Genomic DNA, 23068 nt, shown 5'->3' with positions numbered 1-23068 from the left:
AAAAAATTTTTTTGTAAAGTTTATATCTTTTATACATTTTAGTCTCGTCTTATTTTGTCAACAAAATTGCATGTTGATAAAGTCTTAGTTATCGTTTATTGACCTTATTGTCATCTCGTCTTCGTCTCGTCTTAGTCATGGGAAAAAAGCTAGTCAACGAACATATTTCGTCGTACTTTTCGTTGACGAAATTAACACTAATTTCGGCAGCGCGTACACATCGCGAGGCTCGGCGTCTCCCCAGTTTGTGCAATTTTGCAGTATTTTTCCTGCTCATCTCGGGTCTGTTTGTACTGAACAGCTTTGCTTTAACATCCTACACCCAACAAGAGCTTTTGGATATTGGTAAGGACTTTTCCAACAGTTTTATCACCAATCTTCGACTCATCCCTGAGATCTCCAGAACACCCGAGGCTATGCACTCTATGCACGCTGGGCGGAAGTGCTTGCAGGCAGCATCGAGATCGTAAACAAAGACGGGGAAGCGCGGAGGTCTAAGAGCTAAGCTAAAGCTAATTCCGCTCCGGCTCTCTTTACCCAGCATTTTCCTCGCTAATGTGCGGTCACTGGTGAACAAAATGGACGAGTTACAACTTTGCATCACCCACAGTAAGAGACTTTTGGATTGCAATGTCATGGTTTTCACAGAAACATGGCTACACAGCGACGTACCCAATAATGCTATAGAGCAAGCCGGACGCTACACGCTTCGGGCAGATAGAATGGCAGATGACTCCGGCAAGACAAGAGGTGGTGGATTGTGCATTTATAGCCCTGATCGCACTGCACGTCGGACCCGGCAAATTGCCGGAACATTGCCAGGTCACCTTCTGTGTGAAAGCAAACACGTCCCAGGATTGATTCCGGGATTGATCCCGGGTTGGGGACCTAGTAACATTGCCGGGTTCAGTCCTGGAACGAGTGCTGTGTGAACAAAAGCCAGAACTAATGCCGTGTTGTAGTGATGACGTACGTTATCGCGCGACTCTTTTAGCGTGTTTTGAAGGCAGATCAACGCGATGAAACAAATATGTGCAAACTGTAACGAAGCATAGATCAGTTAGTTCCTCACTTTCCGCCATGAAGCTGAGATCATTCGCCCAGCTTAAGTCAAAGTTAACATGCCTAGCGTTTTCGACTCATACATTACACGTCACAGCCTGATATCACGTGTCTTTACGGGACCTTTACGAGTTGTGTGTGAACACACGCACATATTCCGGGTAATCACTGGCAGTGTGAAAGTGCAAAATCTAGCGACCTGGGTACAAATGCCGGGACACATTACCCGTGTATTTGCCGGAATCGCAGTGTGAAAGGGGCTTATGTTAACAAAGCTTGGTGTACGAACACTGTCATTGTTGGGAGACACTGCTCAGCTAACCTAGATTTTCTCATGGTTAAATGTAGACCTTTTTATCTGCCGCGGGAGTTCACTTCCACCATTATAACTGCAGTCTATATTCCACCAGATGCTAATGCCAAGCTTGCTTTGAATGAACTTCATGCGGCTATTAGTAAACAGCAAACTACTCACCCGGAGGCTGCTTTTATTGTCGCAGCATGCTTCCTGCCACACCAGAGGAGACAACACTTTGGATCATGTTTACACAAACATTGATGGAGCTTACATCGTGACCCCCCTCCTCCACCTCGGACAGTCTGATCACCTTTCGTTTCTCACCCCTAAGTATTCACCTCTCATCAACTGTGTGAAGCCATCAGTGAGGACCATCAAAGTGTGGCCAACTGGAGCAGACTCTTTACTTCATTACAGGTTTCAATACACGGACTGGAGTATGTTTGCTTCTCAGGATGCCTGTGGCTCTCACACGGACATTGATATCTATACCTCCTCTGTACTGGATTACATCAACACCACCATTGACAGTGTTACAACAGAAAAACAGAGCACTACATACCCTAATCAGAAGCCCTGGAAGAACAAGGAGGTGCGACTTCTGCTGAAAGCCCGCAACACTGCCTTCAGGTCAGATGACGCTCAGGCCAACAGCAAATCCAGGGCTAACCTGAAGAGGGGCATCAAAAAGGCCAAGTACTGCTACAAGCTGAAGGTAGAGGAACACTTTTCCAACTCTGAGCCCCGATGCATGTGGCAGGGCATCCAGGTCATCAGTGACTACAAGTCATGCAACTCTACTCCAGCGGTCACAGGTGTCTCTTTTCTCAACGAGCTAAATGACTTTTATACTCATTTCAACAGCGACAGCAAGGAGATGGCCACCAAAATCACACACTCAGCAGACCACCAACCCCTCAAACTCACCTCCACAGATGTAAAAACTACATTGAGCTGGATCAACGCACACAAGGCTGCTGGCCCGGATGGCATTCCTGGTCGTGTGCTTAGGGCATGTGCAGAGCAGCTTGCAGGAGGCTTCACAGACATTTTCAACCTGTCCCTCACCCAAGCAACTGTGCCAACATGCTTTAAGTCCACATCCATTGTGCCAGTGCCGAAACACTCCTCCCCAATGTGCCTGAATCACTACCGCCCCGTAGCACTCACGCCTATTGTCATGAAGTGCTTCGAGCGTCTGGTCTGAGCTAACACACCTCAAAGACTGCCTCCCACCCACACTGGACCCACACCAATTTGTTTACCGTAGCAATACCACAGGGCTGTGTGCTGAGCCCATTCCTCTACACCCACGACTGCAAGCCTGTGAATGGATCCAACTCCATAATTAAGTTTGCAGATGACACCACGGTGATTGGCCTCATCAGAGACAACGATGAGACTGCCTACAGGGAGGAGGTACAGCACCTGGCCACATGGTACACTGACAATAACCTGCTCCTTAACACCAGCAAGACAAAGGTTGTGGACTTCAGGAAGAAGAAAGAAAGCATGCATGACCCCTTCCACATTAACGGGATGGTTGTTGAACGTGTCTCCAGCTTCAAGTTCCTGAGAACCACCATCTCAGAGGACCTGTCCTGAACCACGATCATAGACTGTTTAACCACCTGCCCTCCGGGAGGCGCTTCAGGAGCCTCCGGACAAGGACCAGCAGATTCAGGAACAGCTTTTTCCCACAGCTGTCTTCTTACTTAACTCTGCCCTCTGACACCCCCAAACCGCACACACAGACTCCTCACCCCTCCTCATACAAACAAACAAAAAACAGTTTACTTGTTATTACCTGCCCTACTGTCTGTTCATCCAGAATACTGAGTAATCCATTTGCACAAAAAAATATCTACTAACCACACTACCCACCACACCACTATAAAAAATGATCATAATATCATAATACTTCCTACATATAACATACATACACTTATATGTAATCCATCTGTATAGTATGTTCATAGTACTCCTATCTTTATATCATGCTGATAGTATTTAAAATCTGTAAATTATGTCCATAATACTGCCTTATTTGTATATTTATTGTACATTTGTAACATACTGTAGACACTGTATATTCTGTACTTACTGCTTATTGCACTTCTGGTTAGATGCTAACTGCATTTCGTTGCCTTGTACCTTACATGTGCAATGACAATAAAGTTGAATCTAATCTAAAGATGATCTTGCCCGATTGTGGTATGGAAAAAAGTGCACTGATGGTTTTAATTTTATTAATGAAGAACATGGCAAAGTCGTGTTTTATGTTACATTCAATCATGTGTTCATATTTATGTTCATGTTATTCAAAGAAATGTTTACATATTACAGACTGCACAATAGCGTCACAACATTTTCATGTCTGATCAGGGCGATATCCATCCTAGAAATTAAGGGGGGCTAGTCCCCACAATAATTAAAATTTACAAAAAAATTCTCAAATACCTATTGCCAATTCGAGAGAGAGAGAGAGAGAGAGAGAGAGAGAGAGAGAGAGAGAGAGAGAGAGTGAGCGAGCTTCTTTGCATCTCTCTTTACAATGAGTGTGTTTACTTCAAAAACAGTGATATAATCCTCTCATTGCTGGAAAATATAATGTAGCGATTCAGTATTTAAACTGTTATTAATAAAAGTTGTGGGGGAGGGTTGACAAGTTCCTTTGCTCCTGGATGTCAGAGCTGCGCAATCTCTGATTACAGTACGCCAAATACACAAACACAGGTGCGCTGCGCATCCATTGAGATGAACTGAAAAATATCACAGATCGCTTGACAGAGAGTGAAACTCTGAAGCACTCAGTTAGTGTTTGGTGAGTGAAAATAAATCTGTGCTAAACTTATACTTAGCCTCCAACTCACACACTGGCGAGTAAAGTCTAATAATTAATTAGCCATTGGCTAATATTAGACATCATTTAGTCACCCAGAGTGATTTAGTCGCACATGTGAGTGATTTACTCACAATGTAATGGGTTGAATAATAATAAAAGATATACAGAGGCTTGTGAAAGTATTCGTACCACTTAATTTTTTTTATCATTTAGTCGCACATGTGAGTGATTTACTCACAATGTAATGGGTTGAATAATAATAAAAGATATATAGAGGCTTGTGAAAGTATTCGTACCACTTAATTTTTTTTTGTTCACATTTTATGATGCTGCCTTTTGTTAAACTGCTTTAAATTAATTTTCACCACATAAATTGAAACTCCATACAACAATGACAAAGCAAAAAACTGATCTGGGACATTTCTTTGAATAACACGACTGTACATATGAACACACGACTGAATGTAACACAAAACAAATGATTACTTTTCATTAAAATCTTTATTAATAACAAAAATGCTTACGTGTGTCTTTTTGTTCGCTTGGGCAGCCATGTTGCCACTGTAGCCAGATTATGCTGAGATAATTCTCATACCCCTTCGTTTGAAGTGTGGTCCCGAAAAATCTTTATTTGATAAGCTATTTGGCCCTTCCCCCTACCCCTCCAACCAAAAGAGAATCGAGACACCCCTACCCCTTCACGTGAACGCATGAAACGGAGGAGTAGGGGTAAGGGGTAGAAATGGGATTGGTCCTTAGTAGAAGCACCTTTACAACCTCAAGTCTTTTTGGGTATGATGCGACAAGCTTTGCACATTCGCATTTGGAAATTATCTACTCACCCCTTCACCTTTCATGCTATGTCAGGTTGAATAAGGGCAAAAAATTTCAGGTTCTGGCTGGGCCACATAAAGACATTCAAAGAGTTGTCCACTCTTGCATTGTCTTAGTGTGCACTTAGGTTCATAGTCCTGTTGGAAGGTAAACCTTGTGCCCAGTTCGAGGTTCTGAATGTTCTGGACTAGGTTTTCATTAAGACTTTTTTCTATATTTTGCTGCGTTGAACAAAATATAGCGAAGACTTTGAGTCCTCAGTCCCTGCTGCTAAAAAAAAAAATAACCCCACAGCAAGAGGCTGGTACCACCACATATTACTGTTGAGATAGTACTGTGCAGCCGATGAGCAGTGCCTGGTTTGCTCCATTCACAATACTTGGTATATCAGACCGGAGAATCTTGTTTCTTGCTGTCTGAGAGTCCTTTAGGTGCTTTTTAGCCAATTTAAAAGAAGGTTTTCATGTGTCTTCACTGAGGAGATGATTGAGTCTGGCAACACTGCCATAAAGCCCAGATCAGTGGAGTGTTGCAGTGATGTTGGTCCTTCTGTAAGTGACCATCAGCTCTAAGCCAGGTGTGTCAAACTCAATTCCTGGAGGGCCACAGAGTTTAGCTCCAACCCTATTTAAACACACCTGATCCAGCTAATCTTGCCCTTTAGGCTTATTTGAAAGCTACATGGTTTCTGAGTTGGAGCAGGGTTGAAGCTATACTCTGCAGGGCTGTGGCCCTCTAGGAACCAAGTTTGACACCCCTGCTCTTACCAAAGCTCTTCTCCATCAATTGCTTATTTTGGCCAGGGGGCCAGCTCTAGAAAGTCCAGGGGCCCGTTGCGCAACACAAAACCTGCCCTAAAAGAAGCGTACGCTACTTCCGATGCAAAAGGTGAGATTTATAAAAAACAAACTTGATGGAAAAATTGACACGAGTACAGACTTTTTTTCTTGGAGAGAAAAAAGTAATGAAATAAAAACTGTTTTCAATTAATCATATTAATTTGCATTATAAAATATTCCACTCATTAATGGAGAGAAGCACTGAAATTACACAGTCATTACGCAGAAGTTAAACCAAAACTATATGAATTTAGACATAGCCTATTTGTAGTGGATGCGCTTGATTACTTTTCCTGTGGTATGTTACATTTAATGACAGCGAGGAGTGCTATAGGCGCACAATAATTTATCTTTAAACTAAAACTGCACATCTCATGAGAAAACATTTTTAGCAAGAACTATGATCAATGATAGGCACTTACTTCGATATTGTGGCGGACACTGCTGGATTCGGTGGAACGGTCTATTTTCCAGTTTGATTAGAACCACTGATAATAGCATACTGTACAACCACAGCTGCATGTAGGTGTTGATTTCGTTTGAAGGCTTCTCCACAACATTATGAAAAATACCACTTTATTTGAAGGATACAACTTGAAGAAAACATTAAGATTTGCATGTTTCCTTTTTAAAATACTTTGTCAGTGACACGCAGAGTCACAATTTATTTACACTGCAATAAATATAGGCCTATATTTTTCCACTAAAAATAGCTAAAAGATGTTGAAATAAGCAATTAGCAATGCAGTTATCGGCAAAACTGCATTAATTTAATTCATTTTTTTTTTTTAAACAATTGAAATATTATTTGGCCAGTGGAAATGAATGAGATCAACTCTATTCTAAATAGTTTTTCTGAGAACTGTTTTAAACAGTTTATTTATTTATTTTAATGGATATTTTGAAATACTTATTCTAAAACAATGATACTGAATGATTTTTAGCAAGAAATATTAATGTGTATGGCACAAGTGGCATTTATAGTCCGTATCTCATATTTCCTTAATGTCTTGTACCTTTGATGGTGTTAAACATGATGTCACATGTATGGGAATATGCATGAAAATGATATGCAGATGAGGTTATACATAGTAAAACTAGGCATTGTAAGCTCCATATATGGTGATTTCGATGTGGAGTTGGGGTGGAGATGCACGTACGCACAATCTTCCCCGACTGGGATTTATAAAGGGATTTTTGCACAGGTTCTGTCATGCTCAGGGTTTTATAAATATGAAAAACCTTTGTGTATATGCAAAATCTAGCTTTTGTGCCTACATACACTTTTAGGATGAAATCTATGGAGAGTTTTATAAATGAGACCCCTGGTAGTTTCAAACTTTTTCCTTTAAGGATAATGGAAGCTACATGCTTCTGTGAACCTTCAATGCAGCAGTTTTTTCCTAATCTTTTCTGAGGGGTACGGGTACTTTCACAAGGCACTGTAGCAGCAAGCAGCAATTATCGGGTTTCATGCGCTTTTTGACCTTTATTGATTCTATGGGTTTAGGCCGACCCTATTGAAGAACATTCTGGACTATTTTCAAAAGAAATTGCAAATTGTATTTTTTAAATTGCATTTTCCATATGTGCAAATGAACTGAAAACCCAGGCCTCCTTAAATTCTTTGGCATCTTACACAATAAATAAGTCTGTCTTTTTTACCCCAAATGCAGCGACTATCCCCTTCTACAAGCGAAAGCTCAAAAGTATGCACAATAGGTCGATATTCACTATTAACCAAACGATTTTCACCTGTCTCGGTACCTCTGGGTGTTTAGACTCCGATTGATGCACATGAGCAAACAGACAGAGCAATTCTACACCTATTACTGTATATGTGATTCCTCTCTTCTAATTCGTAATGGAGAGTGTTGCACCTGCCTCATTATCTTTTACTGTTTGCACTTCAACTGATGCACGTAAGCATGTAAGCATGTAAACAGACAACGCAAATCTACACTTATTTACCAATTTGCCACTTTATCTTATATTTTACTCTTGACTTATAATGCCTAAGCATCGCACCTGACAATCTCTCAAAGTTTACTCTCCGATTGATGCACACGACACAAAATGCTGCTACTCTTTTGTCACTTCACCAGTCAGACCTACTGTAGACACAGCTGTCATAGAACATGCCACAGCCAAGAAGAGTTAACTTAACATTAAAATTCATGTGATTCAATTACAGTGTCCAGTGGCTGTAAACAGTGAGAGATCTTGAGGCAGTATCTTGTGCATCTTGAGGCAGATCTTGTGCACTTCATAACGGATTAAAACAAAATATAAATATTAAAGTTAAGGTGGCAAATCGCTTAAAATAAAAAATTAAGGTATAGATGTGCACTATTTGTTCACAAGCCTCAGTCAGAGTGCAAACAGTGTGAGAGATTTTGAGGCAGGTGAAAAGCGTCCTCTGCTGCCATCAACTGGTTATAATGGTAATTTTATGTCACTTTCATTTTAAAAGTGCCTGTTTTCCACCAGAAATCTCCGCTAAAGGCACATTTTCCATGTTAACCCTAATAAGCATGCCTATACACAGGCACATATACAGTTTTTGTTGTACATATAGATATTTTAACCCTATGGGACCTGAGGGGTTTTGGGGCCCTGGAAAAGTTTTGTCATGCCCTGACATTTGTATTTTTTTCCCAATATCTTAAACATATAAATGGCTAAAGTCTGATTACACTGTAATTAGCACAAACAGTGCTACAATAATGTGTGAGCAGCATGAATGTACATGATTGTGTTTTTGAAAAAAAACAGCATTTATGCGTGGTTAGTAAAAATCCTAAAACTTGTATCTAAAAATCCTAAAAATGGTCACTAAAATTAGACCATAAAACACATATACAACATTTAAGACTTTTGATAACTGGATGTGGTAGACTAGAGTTTTTGCTCCAAAATGATGTGAAAATCATGATGTTTTCACTGATTCAAAGAAAAAAATTAGGGCTGTCAAAAAACAAAACAAAACAAATCAAAAACAAAATAAAAGTTTACATAACATAATAAATTTAATACAACAGGGTATATTTATTATGTATATATAAATACACACACATAAATTATATATTTAGAAAATATTTACATGTATATACATTTATATATTTATATTCTTATAGTTTATATTATATATAAGTATATTTAATATATAAACATAACATATTCTTCTTAAATATATACATGCATGTGTGTGTATTTATATATACATAATAAATATACACAGTATACACACATATATTATGTAAACAAAACTTTTATTTTGGATGTGATTAATCGTGATTAATCATTTGACAGCCCTAAAAAAAATACATTGATTTAACTTTGGCCATAAATGAGACATTGGCCATGTGTCTGTAAAGCAGGTAACAAAGAATGTGAGGAGAGTAAATGGGGGTTTTGATTATTTGTATTTTATTTACAACACAGTATAATCAAAATATACACAGAGAAGTGCAAGGACACATGATTGAACATACTGATCTAAACAATGAGACTTGAACAGTAACACACCTTTGTGCCAAACATTCTTAGCTTCTAACGGGCCAGTTGCATAAACATAGATACCATGTTAAGAATGTCTTAAGAACTAGTTTGACCAACTAGCAGTTGGCCAAGAGATAATCAGTCTCACTTTTCTGATTAAAATTGGGCCAATTTACATTTTTGTAACTGACCTTAAACAGTTTTTGACCAGTCTACATGAAAACAAATTAGATGGCTAACTTTTTAAGACTAGTCTAAGCAGTTTATGCAACCGGCCCCATATGTTGTAAACATTCTTATTTCTCCACATTTTACATCTTGTGGTTTTATATTTTAAAGAACATAAAAAAAAAAAAAAAAAAAAAAAAAAAACATCCTGGCATTGTAAGATATTTAGATGCAATTAAATTACACATTGTAGACAAATCAAATCAATGATGACAAACCAAATGTTTCACTTGACAAATCAAAGACAAATCAAATCATGAATTATATTCTGGGAAAAGTCTAACGAGTAAAATGTGTACAAGTTACATCACAATAACGCAATAACTAACACAAGTAATCTTACTCATCAGAATGATCTCCTCCTTTGGCTCAAGCCGTGCAGTCACGTTATTCTTCTGAGGTAAATCCTGGGTTATTCTTCTCAGCGAGTCTTCTTCCAAAAACAAAACGTGGCCGAGATGAACTTGAATCTTTGTTTATGGAGGTGATGTGGGCGTTTACATGTCCATGCATCTCACATGGTCGATTGTCATATCAAAAGCGCGATCAGCTCGTAGGCATGGTCACATTGGCGATAATAAATTTAGATGGGAAAAACTGGAGTGAATATTTGTTTTCGACGTGACTTACTTAATTTAAAAGTAGACATTTCAAGCTTTCTATACATATATTTCTCATGTCTGTGAGGCATGTATTCACTGAAATCCAGGTCATATTTACGTGTCTATGCAGGAAGGTGACAGAGACCGAGACAGCAAAGAGCGCACCCTGTTTGTTTCCTTTATTTTACAGAAGCACATTGTTTTGTTGTTATTATGAACATACACAAAAGTAGACCCTTTGCAGTTTCAAATGATACCTTACTCTTATCTGTATGATCAAAAATTGAGCATTTTTAGTTATTTTCGCTGTAATTGAGAAAAAAAACAAGACATATTGTGGTGTGGGCTTCGACCCCAGAGGGTTAAATAATAAGTAACAAAATGCTTACCCCAAATCTTCTCTTTATAACACCACCCCCAGGTTTCACAAACGTTGTTGTAGATAGATATTTGAAATAAATGATAGTTTAAGAAAGGCTTACTATAGTCACCCGTTTATAGCACCATTTTCAGGTTGTGTTCAAGTGTTAATGTGATATAATTGCAAAAACTGATACATCAGTACAAATTAAGATAAAATTATTTTGATTTTATAATGTCTAAACATAAATCCAGACAATGGCTATTAGGGTCTATTAAATAAAGACAATGCCTATTAGTGCGTACAATGAGTGGACCTCTGCTGCTATCTAGTGGTTATAATGGCAATTTCTAGGGAATTTACCATATGAATTTAGAAATTTTTACCTTTTTAACTGTTATAAAAGTAACTATTGCCCAACATCCATAAAATTGTGTGTCCCTGTTTAGAGTCATCTCACACATGCTTACATAACTTGGAGAAGATATGAGCATTTGTTGAGTTGTTACAGGCTTTTGAGTATACTTGGTCTAGACCACATTTTTAAATGACCCTATTAAAGCCATCCAAATACTAACTTTTTTTTTTTTGGACTTAGGAGTCCAGACTACACAGTACATTTACTACACTGGTTTTGTTGAGACTGATCAAAAATCTAGGACTAGTTTGCAAAAGTATTCTTTTTAACCCTCTATAATAAATATAGCTATAAGCTGCAATCATCAGGATGGTCCAATTTGAATGATACAATTTAAATGTGATACTATTGAATGCAACTGCAATGCAACTGAACTGTCTAATAATGTGATTTTTATAACAAAATTTTTAATCTTTACTAACAGTTTGATGAAACAGGTCACAGCAACACACTGGTGTTGAAAATCCATGTACAAGACAATGCAAAGACTTTTTACTGTTCAATTTGGTCACTGAAAAGGGGGTGGAACTCTCAACTGTGAACTCTTAAAGTGCACCAAACTATGAAAATTCCTCCCCAAAAAAGGTCAGCCCCCACTGTCTCAAAATCCAGTGGAAAACTCTGTAGCCTATTTGAAGAGCAGATTACCTTGTAATCTATTTAAGTTTCATGATTTCACAGTAGTTACGATGGTATTTTGGTGGAGACTATGGAAAATTTTGTAAGTGTAAACAGCAAAAAGTACTGCCCTTTAAAAGGAACCACTTAACACACTTAATTATTTTTACTTCTATGAAGAAAATAATTATACTACTAATAATAATACTTAAATTTTACAATGTTTTGCCTTTACCTCAGCCATGAGAATCTTCAGGGCACTCTTGGCCTCTACTATGGTTGTGATAGAATCCCAGCGCTGCTTTATCCGTCCCTCATTATCCGCATCCAGGACCTTCTGTTGCAGGTCAGCTATCTGAGCACTCCTAAAAGAGGTTAGAGAAATATGTTTTGTTTGTTTGATTTAAGTGTAGGACTAAATCTGGTAAAATGTTACATTGCTCTTTGTATTGTTGTAAAATGCATTAAAAAAAAAGTAAATATATTTATATATAAATATATAATATAAATTAAAATAATTCTTTTAAATGTATTGCACAGAAATATAGGCATCAAAATATGATAGAAGATAGAACAGAACAAGAAAGATTATTAATAATATTTCATTGCGGAAAACTATTATAATAAGAAAGGCTCCAATACAGAGCGGCACAAAGCGCTTATGCACAACCTGTGCACAGAATGATGCGCTTGACGCAACACTGAGTCAAAGCGCACAGCGCTCCGCATAGTAATGTTCAAAGCACAAAGTGAGGAGATACTGATGTGTAGTGTATATTAAATATGTCCGATAGTTTATTGAGCCTTTTATTTTAATGGAATTAAACTTAAGTTACAGCATGTGTGCACTTGGAGAGAATTTCATTGTTTTGACTGTCGTAACCGAACGTAACACGCAGTTTGAATGTTGAATGGAGGATGACAGACAGCCGCAGCAGAGGGAAGAGTTTACGTGAACTTGAATTGAATGACTTAAATATTCTTCTGTACCTCACACTGAACTAGGGAACAGCTTTAGAACACTTTAAATATAGTGCACAACAACTGTTTTTTTTTGTTAATAACACAATAGTATACACAGAATATCGGATTTTGATCTGACTTGTCTAACCGATACCCGATCCGGCAGAAAATGCCAGTATCGGAGCTGATACCGATACAGAGTATCGAATCAGTGCATCCCTAGTTAAAACTGAACACTTTTGTGATGTAAAAATTTTTAAATAAAAATCACATATTTTCAGTCTTGTCAAAATATTAGTCAACCACCAGTGTGAGGGCTAGGATTGGGACGATATGAGCTAAAATTCATATCACGATATTTTACACTGTCCACACGATATCGATATTATATTGCGATATAAGAAGAAAAATGACAGGCAAAATATTTTGACGCTATATAACTAGAAAAAGTGATGTATTGGACATAGACCAGAAAAGTCTTTTTTTATTGTGCCATTATTTTTCACAAAAAGTGCAAATGTGCAACATGAGGTAGGCCTGTATGAATTAAAATTCTGAAAATAAAATTCTGTGGGTTTGAGTAGGCCAGTGGTTCCCAAACTGTTTCTGTCAGGCCCCCCTTTTGTAGGGAAAAATCTTTTCATACCCCACCCCCACCCTTTTTTTGTAAAGTATCTTATGCTCATCAAGGCTACATTTATTTATTAAAAATACAGTAAACACTGTAATATCGTGAAATATTATCAATTTACATTATTTGAATGTTTTAACATATAGGCTACTGTATTCCTGTGATCAAAGCGGAATTTTCAGCATCATTACTCCAGTATAAAGTGTCACATGATCCTTCAGAAATCATTCTAATTTGCTGATTTGCTGCTCATTATCAATGTTGTAAATAGTTGTGCTGCATGATATTTTTGAGAAAACAATTTTTTCACGATTCTCTTATGAATATTTGAAATGGTCCTTTGTGTCAGTTAACTCAATACAACTCTGATTCATCAATCGCAATATCTAGTGGTCTGTTATTGATACAACCACAACTACTTCAACTGATAACTGAATTATTGAAATACTGAACTAGTTCTTTGGCATCTCATCACACTTGAATGGACAAATACACACAAAGTGTCAGTGTCCGTTTTGGTGAGTATTCACATAAATACATTAGGTTGTGTAAACAGCTGGGAGGACCTATATTTAATTTTTACAAATAAATAAAACTAATATAATTCATATTAACAGGTTAATATAAGTTTTCTTCAGGAGTAGTCGTGTGAATTGGATGCAATTAATTTTGAATCCTTGATTTCAGAATATGGCTATATCCAGTTTGCACCCATTGTCATTTTCATGTCATATTTACTGTGTGCTTCATGTATAATTAGTCTTACCTGTTCTTTGAGAAAATTTTATTCCTAGTGCACACAGATTTACCAGACTACAGAGTGTACAGTTGGAGTGTACTTTTGTTTTTGTTTTTTTCAAAAAAAATTTAGATTTGTGAGCAATACTATAATAGGATTACATAATCAAAAAGTAGCAAAGTTGTAAAGTATAAATCTATTTTACGGATTTATTTTTAAATCAAACTCAAATTACTTTCTATTTTAGTATATACAGGGGCTGTTTCCCGGACAAATATTAAGCCTAGTCCTAGACTAAAATGGCCCTTTAAAACAGATTAACAGAAATCTGCTTTCTCAGTCATGGTTTTAAATAAGTCTTAGACTTAGTCTAGTCCAGATTTTAAAGTGTCCCTATTATGGGTAATGAAAGGTTCATATTTTGGTTTTGGGAGTCCCCAACAACAGGTTGACATGCATGCAAGGTCAAAAAATGCTTTCATTGTCTTATAATATGTATTTATTTTTACTTTATTTGCTCAACAACTCTCAAACTATTAGTCAACCGATTAATTTTTCCAAACCCCTCCTTTTCGTGACACTAATCTGCGGTGATTGGTCCGATTGGTCTCATTATCAGGGATTGCAGGCATGATGAAATGAAAAAGCAGCATTTGTGAGTGCAGTGTGTACAGCCCAACCCTGCTCCTGGCGATCGACTGTCCTGCATTGTTTAGCTTCAACCCAAATCAAACACACCTGCCTTTAATTTTTAAGTGAGCCTGAAGACCTTAATTAGTTGCTTCAGGTGTGTTTGATTAGGGTTGAAGCTGAACTTTGCAGGACAGTCGATCGCCAGGAGCAGGGTTGGGCACCCCTGGTGTACAGCGTTACCGGGGAAACTGCTATTTTGCTGCCCCAAAAGCGGCACCTAGTGGCAAAGAATGAATTTGCATTTTCATTCAGACCAAGGTGAAAAGACCAACAAGTGGGCGGGCAATATGCTAATGTTTCAAGTTGACATCAACATGAAATGGCTTGGGATTCATTTTAAAAACAACTCTTTTCAATGATTCCGTTGATTCTTTCTTTTGAGAGACAATAACTTTAAACGCGATGCACTTTCAGATTTAAAATTTTGCAGGATGTTTTCATTCACTTGGAGCTGTGTTACACACTGCACGAAAGGTAATTTTCAAAAATCCATAATAGCGGCACTTTAATAGGCTGATTTTCTGGTGAAAGTCTACAGATTTAATTTAAACCTACCAGAAGGCAGGTTTAATTTCAGATTAAAGAGCAGGTCATATGGGTTTTTGAAAAATCTCTCTTTTGCAGTTTATAACGTAGCTATCCTTAAATGAAAACAATCTGCAAAGTTGTTAATCAAAAAAGTGCATGATAAATAAAGATATTGTCGCTCAAAAGAGAGAGTCGGTTCTGAATCGCCATAACGAGTCGTTATATTTTCGACTCTTTTGCCTGTTACCGGTGTACGTCACTGGGTAACACATTTGCATAATCACCGCCTATGGGATCAGAATCCCGCCAAATGTATTGCAGTCATAGATCGAAAAATAATAAGCATAAATAAAACATTTAAAAAACACATGTAAAATAATAACGCACAAAACTGAAAAACAAATGCAATTTTTTTTTAAAATAACAAAACGCGGTCATGGATCGAAAAATAATAAGCGTGAATCAAAAATGTAAACACATTTAAAATTATATTGCACAAAACTGAAACATGAATTCAAAAATTTCCAAATCGCAAACAAAATCAGGTTTCCTGCTCATATGTTATTTTTTTGTGTGCTTGTGGTCTTTTCCCCTTTGCTCTTGTTTCCACGTTCTGCACTTGCGTTTCTAAATGTTGCAGTTACAGTTTCATGTAAATCAGGGCGGGCTTCAGCGTTCTAGATTGGGCCACAAGTTCTAGATTGACAGCTGCTCCTCTAGCCAATCAGTCCCAAGGGGGAGTTGACGTCACTCCAATGCGACTCGTGGCTGCTGTGGGCAGGTGTGTGAAGCTGGATAACCAGCGTCAGCAGGCAAATCCTGGACGATCTCAGGTAATTAGCCATAAATATTTTGTTAATGGGTGACAGAAACATTCCCTTTGTGTGTTATGATATTTTCTGCAAGCTCTGTGTAGTCCGATATGTAGCCCGCTAACACGTGTCTTGTTAGTTTGGTTTAGTGAGCAATACTGTATATGTTAGGCAGTAGGGCTGCACTATAAATCGCACGCGATATTTGATGCGCAGCTTGTCAGTAAAGCCGGTTCTGTAATCAGCGGTAAATCTCCATCACCTGCGCACTTTCATGGAGCAGTATTTACTACACAGAGCCGTTATGCTGCTCCATGTGAAAGCGCGCAGGTGATGGAGATACCGCTGATTACAGAACCGGAATGCAAATACAGTATTTTATGTGTTATATTTGTGGTTGTAGCTAGAAGGGATACAGCTACAGGAAACCAACACCAAATATTTTTTTCTACCAATTAGATTGTGTTTTTATTAAAGTTAACACCTACCCCAACCCCAAACCTACCCTTACAGTAATGCAGATACATTAAAAATCATTGTTTAGCACGAGAAAAAGGACGCGATATTGATGTGCGTAAACCCTGGTAGGAAATGTCAGGACACCGCCTTTACTGACAAGACGCGCATTAAATATCGCGTGCAATTTATCGTGCAGCCCTACGAGTGCCTAAAAATATAAAGTATTGCTTACTAAACCAAACTAACAAGACACCTGTTAACGAGCTAGATATCGGCCTAGTCGGACTAGACAGAGCTTGCAGAAAATATCATAACACACAAAGTGAATGTTTCTGTCACCCATTAACAAAATATTTATGGCTAATTACCTGAGATCGTCCGGGATTTGCCCTCTGACACTGGTTATCCATTCTCACACTAGATCTTCACACTATTAATCACGGGATTGGGACGGCACAGGAAAAGATGTCAGCGGGAGAGGGCGGGACCGGGAATCGTAATAACACTTTGATCCCCAACTTTGTACACAAATATAGCCTACCTTTAAAATAAACTATAAACTGTAGGCTTATATTTTAACTTTGAACTCAATTCTACTTCCCCTGTGTCTTTATGTTCTCCTCCTGTCTGCTTTGGTGTGGCTGGTTCAGTGAATGACCTGCGCTTGAAGGACAGATTGTTAATGGCTGGTCTATGTGGTAATACAGTAGCCTACATCGGGCAGGACATCCAAAAGCCCAGCTATCATTCATAGACCTCAAATATAGCTTTTCATCTAAAAGATGTATGTAGTCACAACTTTACATGGCCGCTCAATCTAATGTTAACCCACAGAAATGTGCGCTATTGAAGTGTGTGCGCAAAACTGAACAGCAGCACGCACTCACAGCAGGACAGATGGAGGCACCGGTGCTCTCACTGGCTCTTAAAATACTCCGTAATCTTTGGTCATACAGATAAAAGTAATTAATCTTTCGAATCCGTATACGTTCATTTGTGTGCACTCAGAATAACAACGAAACGTGCTTCTGTAAAATAATTAAAGCAGACGATGCGGTTTCTGTCGTCCCGGTCATGTGAATTTGAGCGAGAAACTTTGAAACTCTGTGTATGAAAAATAAATCTATAGACAGAGAAATGTCTACGTGCAAATGAAAAAAAAATAAAATAAAATAGAAAACGTGTGTGTTAGCATGGATGTTTTACATTAAATGTAATGTGTGTGCAATGTGCATTAAGATGGCTTTCAGTTCAATAAAATAACAAAAAAAAAACTACATTTTGAATTTTTATTTAACTAAAGTGGGCATGCTGTGATCTGTACTGTATTTTATTTTTTTGTGACAGATTCCGCCAAAAAGAAATACAACATAGTGGGAGGGAACGTGAGTCATTCTTCCGGGATTGAAACGGGAAGGGATTTCCCCCCAGTTTTTTTTTTGTGTGATTGGGACGGGATGGGATCTTATTTTGCGGGAGTGGGACGGTAGAGATTTGAAAATCCACTCCCGTGTCACCCTCTACTTCACACACCTGCCACAGCAGCCACATCAGTCCAAGGGGGAGTTGACGTCACTCCGATGCGACTCGTGGCTGCTGTGGCAGGTGTGGGAAGTAGAGGTCGACACGGGAGTGGATTTTCAAATCTCTCCCGTCCCACTCCCGCAGAAAAAAAGATCCCATCCCGTCCCAATCACACAAAAAAACTGGGGGAAAATCCCTTCCCGTTTCAATCCCGGAAGAATGACTCACGTTCCCTCCCACTATGTTGTATTTCTTTTTGGCCGGAATCTGTCACAAAAAACTAAAAATAAAATACAGTACAGATCACAGCATGCCCACTTTAGTTAAATAAAAATTCAAAATGTAGTTTTTTTGTTATTTCATTGAACTGAAAGCCATCTTAATGCACATTGTGCATTGCACACACATTAAATTTAATGCTAAAACATCCATGCTAACACACACGTTTTCTATTTTATTTATTTATTTATTTTTCATTTGAGCGTAGACATTTCTCTGTCTATAGATTTATTTTTCATACAGAGTTTCGAAGTTTCTCGCTCAAATTCACATGACCGAGACGACAGAAACCGCATCGTTTGCTTTAATTATTTTACAGAAGCACAACGTTTCGTTGTTGCACACAAACGAACCCACAATCATTCCAAATATTAATTACCTTCATCTCAATTACCAAACACAACTCAGTATTTTAAGAGCCAGTGAGAGCCCCGGTGCCTCCATCTGTCCTGCTGTGAGTGCGCTGCTGTTCAGTTTGCGCACACACTTCAATAGCGCACATTTCTGTGGGTTAACATTAGATTGAGTGGCCATGTAAAGTTGTGACTACATACATCTTTTAGATGAAAAGCTATATTTGAGGTCTATGAATGATAGCTGGGCTTTTGGATGTCCTGCCCGATGTAGGCTACTGTATTACCACATAGACCAGCCATTAACATTCACATAGGTCATTCACTGAACCAGCCACACCAAAGAAGACAGAGGAGAACATAAAGACACAGGGGAAGTAGAATTGAGTTCAAAGTTAAAATATAAGCCTACAGTTTATAGTTTATTTTAAAGGTAGGGCTATATTTGTGTACAAAGTTGGGGATCAAAGTGTTATTACGATTCCCGGTCCCGCCCACTCCCGCTGACATCTTTTCCTGTGCCGTCCCAATCCCGTGATTAATAGTGTGAAGATCTAGTGTGAGAATGGATAACCAGTGTCAGAAGGCAAATCCCGGACGATCTCAGGTAATTAGCCATAAATATTTTGTTAAGGGTGACAGAAACATTCACTTTGTGTGTTATGATATTTTCTGCAAGCTCTGTGTAGTCCGACTAGGCCGATATCTAGCTCGTTAACAGGTGTCTTGTTAGTTTGATTTAGTAAGCAATACTTTATATTTTAGGCACTGTAGGGCTGCACGATAAATTGCACGCGATATTTAATGCTTATTATTTTTCGATCCATGACCGCGTTGTTTGTTATTTAAAAAAAAAAAATTGAATTTGTTTTTCAGTTTTGTGCGTTATTATTTTACATGTGTTTTTAAATGTTTTATTTATGCTTATTATTTTTCGATCTATGACTGCAATACATTTGGCGGGATTCTGATCCCATACCCGCCTGCCTGCAAAATACGAACAGAGTCTGATCTGCCCACAAACACTTTTGCTATTAGTGCGTTTACATCATGTTGAGAAGACGCGGTGTTCAAGGATACCACAGAAATACAATTCGAGCCTTTTGTTGTGTGCTTGTCATTTTATCAAGAACTGCTTCTCTAATCTGGGCTTTTATCTTCGTTGGCTTCTAATCTTCTTAATTTGGACTAACAAGCTCTCTGAACCACCACCTGTAAGTAGTACGATTGATACGTTAGGTGTACATTTTCAACTGAGTGCTCAAAATATAATTTTTTTGTGCCAATGTGTGATGTATACCTAATGCAGCTTTAGGTTTCCAGGTAAAGCACGATATTACTGTCTTACTGAAGTAGTTCTAAAAATTCCCAGTGAACCTAAGAATATGTTGATTATTGTAGACTGACGTTGTTCTAATTACTTTGTTTAATAATAAAGAATGAAGTGTAGCACACAGACTTTATAATAATTGTGAAACTGCTGTTTATTGTGCCACACTGGCAGTTACAGGGTTAATGCGGGAGAGATGAGTGATTTCGGCTGGTGCTCCTGTGATACAACTGTTCTGCGTTCTGATTAAAAGACCAAGCGTCTTTTGTCTGTCATTCTTCAAACATTACAGTAGACATATTTTGGTTTACAAACTGTATTGTTTCATCAGTTAGTCACGTTAGCACTCGGCTAACGTATCCACCTAGTGTTCACAGTTTAGCAGCTAAACTTTACGCTACTCAATGGTAGCGCTGGCTAACTGGCTCAAGGACTCATCTCTGTGCCAATCACAACAGGTTTGGCCAGCTGACCAATCAGAGCAGAGTAGGCTCGAGGAAGGGAGGGGGCTTGCTCCGAACTTGCTTGAAACGAATCATTTCCTAATCATTGGCAAATGACTCTAATATTAAATGTATATTCTGAGAAAATTACAATGTTTTCTGACCTTAGATGCATTTAAACCTGATGTAGGGGACTCCAATACAATACAGGTCCTTCTCAAAAAATTTGCATATTGTGATAAAAGTTCATTATTTTCCATAATGTAATGATAAAATTAAACTTTCATATATTTTAGATTCATTGCACACCAACTGAAATATTTCAGGTCTTTTATTGTTTTAATACTGATGATTTTGGCATACAGCTCATGAAAACCCAAAATTCCTATCTCAAAAAATTCTGTATTAATTATTTTACATATTTCATTATAAAAAAAATTAAAAAAAATCACAAACACCCAATCTGGGATCTGAACTTGTGTCGCTGAAATCACTGACTAACCTTCTACCACTGGACTACCAACTTCCCTTTTCCATTGCGTGTTTGTGCAAGAAAGACAGACTTGCTCTTAATTCATCTCACTTCGCAATAATAAAAATAACAGTGTCATCATGCAGATAATTCTTGTGTGTTTATCATAGTGTTCAAATGCTGATATACTATAGGCCTTTTTTTTCCATAATGAACTGGACCACCAGTGAGCATGCTGCTTTGGTGCTCATTTTGATGAATAACCTAGAGCAAAACTGACATATAGCACCGATGATATTAGCACTGTTAATTATTCAACCTCACATAAAAAATATTAATGAAACAAAAACACATTTTTATTATAATAATAGTCTATACAACTTTTTAAGGTAATTTACAAAAGCACAACGTTTTGTTGATATTGTGAATGCACACAAAAATAAGGGTACACCATTTACAGTTCCGAATGTTATGTTAGTCTTATCTGTATGGGCAAAAATGATGCCATACTTCAAGTTGTTTCCACTGTTATGAAGAACATAATGAAGTGATCGCGCCGGCACCTCCATGCATTAAGCGCACTTCAGCTTCCACTCTCGCACAAATGCTTAGATATATGCCTAACAGTGCACTTTTAAATGTTTTAACCAAGTCGTGATTATTTAAGAAAGCTCAATTGATCAAACGTGATCAACTCAGCTGTCTGCCACTATCGGCTTGGTCGTCATTAAAAACAAAAAAAAAAAAAAAAAAAAAACACTTGAATTTAACAAACAAAAAATGTGACCCGTCACGGAAACCAGTGACACAAGTCGGCAGCACAACTTTCGAGCAAAATGAGAAAGAAGCGTTTTTTTTTTTAAATAGGTGATTTTCGTTTTTTTGCAGAATCTGTTAGTTGAGATCACGAAGAAGCCTCTCCGTGTTTGAGATAGCAGTATTGGTAAATTTAAAATGCGTACATTTTGAGGTTGAAATCGGCTTGTTTTTCCGGAGATTCTAGCACGCAGTAGGGGCGTGTCATTGTCTCTGTGTATTTCCATACTGGATAAGCCGGCTTTTGTTTCTTTTGTCATGCCCCCGCCCTCCAAGGGAACCGTGGCTAATTATTATGCAGCGCTCTGGCCGGCGAAAATGTTTTGAAGTACTTCTTCGACAAACCGGATGCTTATGAACAAGCGCTCACTGATTCTGAAGACGATCTGAGCGATGATGAAAGCGGCATAATAAGACTGAATAATATCCCTAATCTACAACTGAGCGAAGATAAAGACGAGGAAGAATGTATCGGACTGGCGTCAGACGAGTTGGACCGTAAGATATCAGAGGCTATATCGATAGTAACATTGATGGGGATAAAGACAGAGAAATGGGGAAAATCTGTAACTTTGACTGTAAATGCTACACAAGGAGAAAAGAGAACTCTCTGCATGGGAGACAGTCCTGTAGCCAGAAGCTTTCTCCAGACATTTTGTACAACATACGGCTGGATTCTTTAGCTGCGGAAAAAGAGTGGCAGGACATGCAAATTATTGGACATTTAGAGGCAAACAGATGCACAGTGCAAACTTCAGAGATGGTAACATCCACAAAGAAGACCCCGACAAAGAGAAAGTGTGACGGAACGACTTATTTCATTGGAGGCAACGAGATCTGCAAGAATACTTTTCTGTTTCTTATGGGGTGAGTTTCCATAAACATCAAAGTTTGTCGTTTTGTGTTAAAAATTAAAAATGATGGCCAGATTTTAAAGGAGTGTCTTGCAACGTTATCTACAATGCACAAGTTCAAATAGAGTTTTGACAAAAAAGGTTTAATAAAAAAAAAAAACTCACATATTTCAGCCTCTAAATCATTTTTATAAAAGTAAAAAAAAGATAAATTACTGACATTTTACAATGCACATCATCCTTTATTATTAATAGTATGCGGTCCGATTTTTCCCATTGCATCTGTCGTTGTTATGCAACCATGCAGCTTTACAGGGGGTATGGCTTATCTAAATGAGATGTAAATGAGCCCTATTGTCACTCTCAGCAGGTGAGAAGAGGTGAGAACTGCACAATCTTAGAGGCCATTTTCTCCCTTTTGAGCTTTTTTGAGTGCCTACCTTCAAATGGCCATAACGTCTCCAAATATGATCAGATTTCGATGTGTTACACATCGTTGAAAAGCTTGGAGACTACACTTTCAGAATATGTGAATAACTCAAAATGCCCCAGAACCGACTTGTGTC

The 23068-nt window shown here is 38.1% G+C and overlaps 1 protein-coding gene across 2 annotated transcripts in view; it reads right to left on the bottom strand.

The window, feature by feature from the left end:
- The window catches only part of kif4 (kinesin family member 4), a 233219-nt gene that overhangs the window by 57679 nt on the left and 152472 nt on the right, over positions 1–23068 (bottom strand). For both annotated transcript variants that reach the window (XM_042748267.1, XM_042748268.1), the window contains exon 23: positions 11842–11971. In XM_042748267.1, coding sequence (XP_042604201.1) covers positions 11842–11971 — 130 coding nt within the window. The remainder of the gene's footprint in view (positions 1–11841; positions 11972–23068) is intronic.

This window comes from Cyprinus carpio, chromosome B21 (assembly GCF_018340385.1).
Source record: "Cyprinus carpio isolate SPL01 chromosome B21, ASM1834038v1, whole genome shotgun sequence".
In the NCBI taxonomy this organism is placed as follows: Eukaryota; Metazoa; Chordata; class Actinopteri; order Cypriniformes; family Cyprinidae; genus Cyprinus; species Cyprinus carpio.
This window is presented reverse-complemented; position numbering and strand designations above follow the sequence as displayed.